This window comes from Megalobrama amblycephala, linkage group LG14 (assembly GCF_018812025.1).
Source record: "Megalobrama amblycephala isolate DHTTF-2021 linkage group LG14, ASM1881202v1, whole genome shotgun sequence".
In the NCBI taxonomy this organism is placed as follows: Eukaryota; Metazoa; Chordata; class Actinopteri; order Cypriniformes; family Xenocyprididae; genus Megalobrama; species Megalobrama amblycephala.
This window is the reverse complement of record NC_063057.1, coordinates 770,581-775,274: the sequence shown is the minus strand read 5'-3', so window position 1 is coordinate 775,274 and position 4,694 is coordinate 770,581. Positions and strand designations below refer to the sequence as shown.

Below are 4,694 nucleotides of genomic sequence, written 5' to 3'. Positions count from 1 at the left end.
TGTGATTGGCCGGTGCTCCTGTCGCAACAACTACGTCATGATAATCGCTGTTGTGCGTAAACAGGTTTTATTGCTACTTTTCTTTATTTTTATTACAAATTTAGATTTTTTTTTAAATCTCTCCTGTTTGTAATCTTTAAGATCTATTTGGTACAACGTCTAAAAGCCCTGTCAAAAACTAAAAATAAATATTTTGTGCCTGTGCAGATATTTATTTTTACTTTTTTTATATACATCTATTTTTTGTGTCTAAGCCCTTGTTATTTTGTTGTAATATTTTTGGTTTTCTTAAATTGTTAGTTCACCCAAAAATGAAAATAATGTCATTTATTACTCACCCTCATGTCGTTCCACACACGTAAACACCTTCATTAATCTTCGGAACGCAAATTAAGATATTTTTGATGAACTCCTCACTGAGCAATGACACTTCCTCTCTCAAGATCCATTAATGTACTAAAAACATATTTAAATCAGTTCATGTGAGTACAGTGGTTCAATATTAATATTATAAAGCCACAAGAATATTTTTGGTGTGCCAAAAAAACAAAATAACGACTTATTTAGTGATGGCCGATTTCAAAACACTGCTTCAGGAAGCTTCGGAGCGTTATGAATCTTTTGTGTCGAATCATGATTCAGATCGCGTGTCAAACTGCTGAAATCACGTGACTTTGGCGCTCTGAACCGCTGATTCGACACAAAAGATTCATAACGCTCCGTGTTTTGAAATTGGCCATCACTATATAAGTCGTTATTTTGTTTTTTTGGTGCACCAAAAATATTCTCGTGGCTTTATAATATTAATATTGAACCACTGTACTCACATGACCTGATTTAAACATGTTTTTAGTACATTAATGGATCTTGAGAGAGGAAATGTCATTGCTGGCTATGGAGGCCTCACTGAGCCATCGGATTTCAACTAAAATATCTTAATTTGTGTTCTGAAGATGAATGTCTTACGGGTGTGGAACGACATGAGGGTGAGTAATTAATGACATTATTTTCATTTTCGGGTGAACTAACCCTTTAATAAAAAAAGTAAAGCAAAAACACAATGTCACTTATATTTTAACATTTTAGTTTAAAAAATCCTCTTTTATCTTGACAAAGTAAAAAAAAGCAGTTATCAACACGAACAAGACGTTTATTCAGCTATTTTAAATTTTAACTCTTAATATTAGACAGAGACACTCCACTCGAGCTTCAGCAAATTATATTTACATCATAAAAACATGAGAGTGGATAAACAACAAACAAACAAACAAACAAACAAACAAACAGAAAAAATAAAGTCTGTACAACAGCACCCTAAAATCAAAATCAGCTGTAAAAATAAAGATTCTTTATCGGCATCGAATGCATGTTCTAAAAACGTTGTGCGAACAGCGATTTGAACGTTGTTTGAAATGTTATAGTACAACATTCTCCTAACCTTTTACTCTTTGAACATTCATTTGTAATATAATGTTAATTTAAGGTTAACGTTAACATTCGTCAAATACAAATAACATTATAAGGATGTTCTAAAAACGTTTTCTCACAACGTTAAAGGGACAGTGCACCCAAAAATGAAAATTCTGTCAAAATTGATTTTTTTATATATATTTCTTTTTGTGTCTAAGCCCTTGTTATAGAGTAAGAGTAAACTGAATGCCATTTTGTTGTAATATTTTTGGTTTTCTTAATAATAAAAAAAAAACTAAAGCAAAAGCACCTATATTTTAACATTTTAGTTTCAAAAATCTTGACATAATAAAACAGTTATCAACAAGAACAAGACGTTTATTCAGCTATTTTAAATTTTAACTCTTAATATTAGACAGAGACACTCCACTCGAGCTTCAGCAAGAAATATTTACATCATAAAAACATGAGAGTGGATAAACAACAAACAGAAAAAATAAAGTCTGTACAACAGCAGCCTAAAATCAAAATCAGCTGTAAAAATAAAGATTCTCTATCGGCATCGAATGCATGTTCTAAAAACGTTGATTTGCAATGTTTTTAAAACGTTGTGATTCAAACGTTGTTTGAAACGTTATAGTACAACACTCTCCAAACCTTTTACTCTTTGAACATTCATTTGTAATATTCCAAGGTTAACGTTAACATTCGTCAAGTACAAATAACATTATAAGGATGTTCTAAAAATGTTCTCTGAACGTTTTTCTCACAACCTTAAAGGGACAGTTCACCAAAAAAAAAAAAAAAAATTCTGTCATTTTCCTCCAGTTGTTCCAAACCTGAACACAAAAGAAGATATTTTTTGAAGAATATGGGTAACCAAACCGTTTTTGGGCACCAATGACTTTTTAATGGAAGTCAATGGGGTTCATCAACTGTTTGGTTACCCATATTCTTCAAAATATCTTCTTTTGTGTTCAGCAGAACAAAGAAATTCATATATGTTTGGAACAACTCGAGGGTGAGTAAATGACAGAATTATATTATTTTTTTATTTTTTATTTTTTTTGGTGCACTGTCCCTTTAAGAGATTATGTTATTTAAACAATTACATTTAAACGAACGTTGTGGGAAGGTTTCCTGTCAGCTGGATGATTCCACAAAGGTCTTTTAACATCTTTCCATTGCACAGAAGGTTGTTAATAGTGGGAAAGTGTTCTTCACACTAAGAAAAAATGGTTCCTTTAAGAGCAGTTCTTCGGTTCTTCTGCTCCCATCAGCCCCGCGCGTGTCCGTCCTGCTGCTCGAGGATGCTGGAGAGTTCTTTGATGTACTGGATGGTGTATTTGAGGGTCTGGATCTTGGTGAGCGGCTGTCCTCTCCTGCTGTACACCGGCGGCAGGTAATCCCGGAGCTGATGCAGCGCCTCCGCCAGACTCCGCATGCGCAGCTTCTCGCGCTCGCTGGCCTTCATCCTCCTCTTCACGCTCATCTTCACTTTGGGCTTCTGCTGCTCGCAGTGTTTGCGTCCGTACGCTTCACATCCTCCGCTGCTGGAGCGCGCGTCCGGTGACGAGCACACGGAGTCGAAGGACTCGGACTCCGGCGAGGACGCGCTGCAGTCTCCAAACGTCCTGTCCTCGCCGCTCCAGTCCCACTGGGACAGAACTTTCGCCGTGAACACATCGACATCAACCTGCGCCATATCCCCGTTCAGCTTTTCCAGCCAGTGTGGCAGAACGGCGCTTTTATACCCCAGAACTTTACGAGCGCGAGGTTCAAAGAGACGCGCGCCTGCGCACAGGACGGACGCGCGCTTGCCACCCGGGTGCGAATAAGGTGATGTTGGCGGATAATGTGTAAGTGAAAAGAAAATAATTAGATTCCCTTTTGTGGGAAATGACTCTTTAAGTCGACACGACGACAATTAGCGGATTGATGCGATCAGACGCGCGCAGCGAATCACACAAACTTCACAGGTTAATTAACATATTGTTTAATTGGGAAAAGGCACTTTTGCCTACATCTTCAAAAACAAAACTTCTTCAAACTGTTGTGGAATAATGATCTTATCATGGCCTTCATTATGTAATGCTAATATTGTGGAAGAATTTTTTAGAAACACACAATTTATTATGAACATTATATTATTTTCTATATTTTCCATAAATAAATACTGCATTTTGCATTGTTTATATTGAGGAGAAATAAATATATTCATTCAAATATATTTTATATCATAAACATTTTATTACCTTTCTTTATTTTCTAAAAAATACTAAAATACTACATTATGTATTGTTTATATATATATATATATATAAACATTATTATATATTTTTCTATAAAATACTATATATTGTTTATATTGTGGAGAAAAATATATATTTTTTTCCAAATATATATTATATTATAAACATTATATTATTTTTATTTGTATAGTTTCTATAAAATACTGTATAATATATTGTTTATATTGTAAAGAAAAAAATATAAATATTTTTTTCCAAATATATATTATTTTTATATATTTTCTATAAAATACTGTATAATACATTGTTTATATTGTGGAGAAAAAAATATATTTTTCCAAATATATATTATATTATAAACATTATACTATTTTTATTTGTATATATTTTTCTATAAAATACTATATAATATATTGTTTATATTGTAAAGAAAAATATATAAATAATATATATTTGGAAAAATCTATATAATTTTTTATTTTTATATATTTTCTATAAAATACTGTATAATACATTGTTTATATTGTGGAGAAAAAAAATATATTTTTCCAAATATATATTATATTATTTTTATATATTTTCTATAAAATACTGTATAATACATTGTTTATATTGTAAAGAAAAATATATAAATATTTTTTCCAAATATATATTATATTATAAACATTATATTATTTTTATTTGTATATATTTTCACTAAAATACTTGTCTTTATGGTAATGACTGCAGTATCAGGGAAAGTCATTCTTTTATTATAAAAATGTAAACATTAAAGCCAAATTAACTGATAATATGTGCAAAGAATGCTTTTCTTTCCTGATTTCAATTGTAGAAGAAAGTTTTTTTTAATTCTGTCAAATTTCAGCACTCTTAAAAGTAACGAGAGAGACAAAAGTTAAAGTTTTAAAGCTATTAAATCTAATCTTAAATGTTTCATTCAAACTCACCCATCTATAAGGTCTTGACGAATCACTAATAAACCGGTGTTTAATGATGTGCGCTGATGTTTAACACGCGTGTGTGTCGCAGCAG

The 4,694-nt window shown here is 31.9% G+C and overlaps 1 protein-coding gene across 1 annotated transcript; it reads right to left on the bottom strand.

The window, feature by feature from the left end:
* Positions 1–1,105: 1,105 nt before the first annotated feature.
* Positions 1,106–3,542, bottom strand: msgn1 (mesogenin 1). The gene has a single exon (XM_048155987.1). It carries the CDS (start codon positions 3,113–3,115, stop codon positions 2,687–2,689), a length of 429 nt encoding a protein of 142 aa, XP_048011944.1. The 5' UTR covers positions 3,116–3,542; the 3' UTR covers positions 1,106–2,686.
* Between the last annotated feature and the right edge of the window lie 1,152 nt (positions 3,543–4,694).

Coding starts and splice junctions, on each gene's coding strand:
- msgn1 (XM_048155987.1), bottom strand. CDS start 3,115: ATGGCGCAGGTTGATGTCGATGTGTTCACGGCGAAAGTTCTGTCCCAG.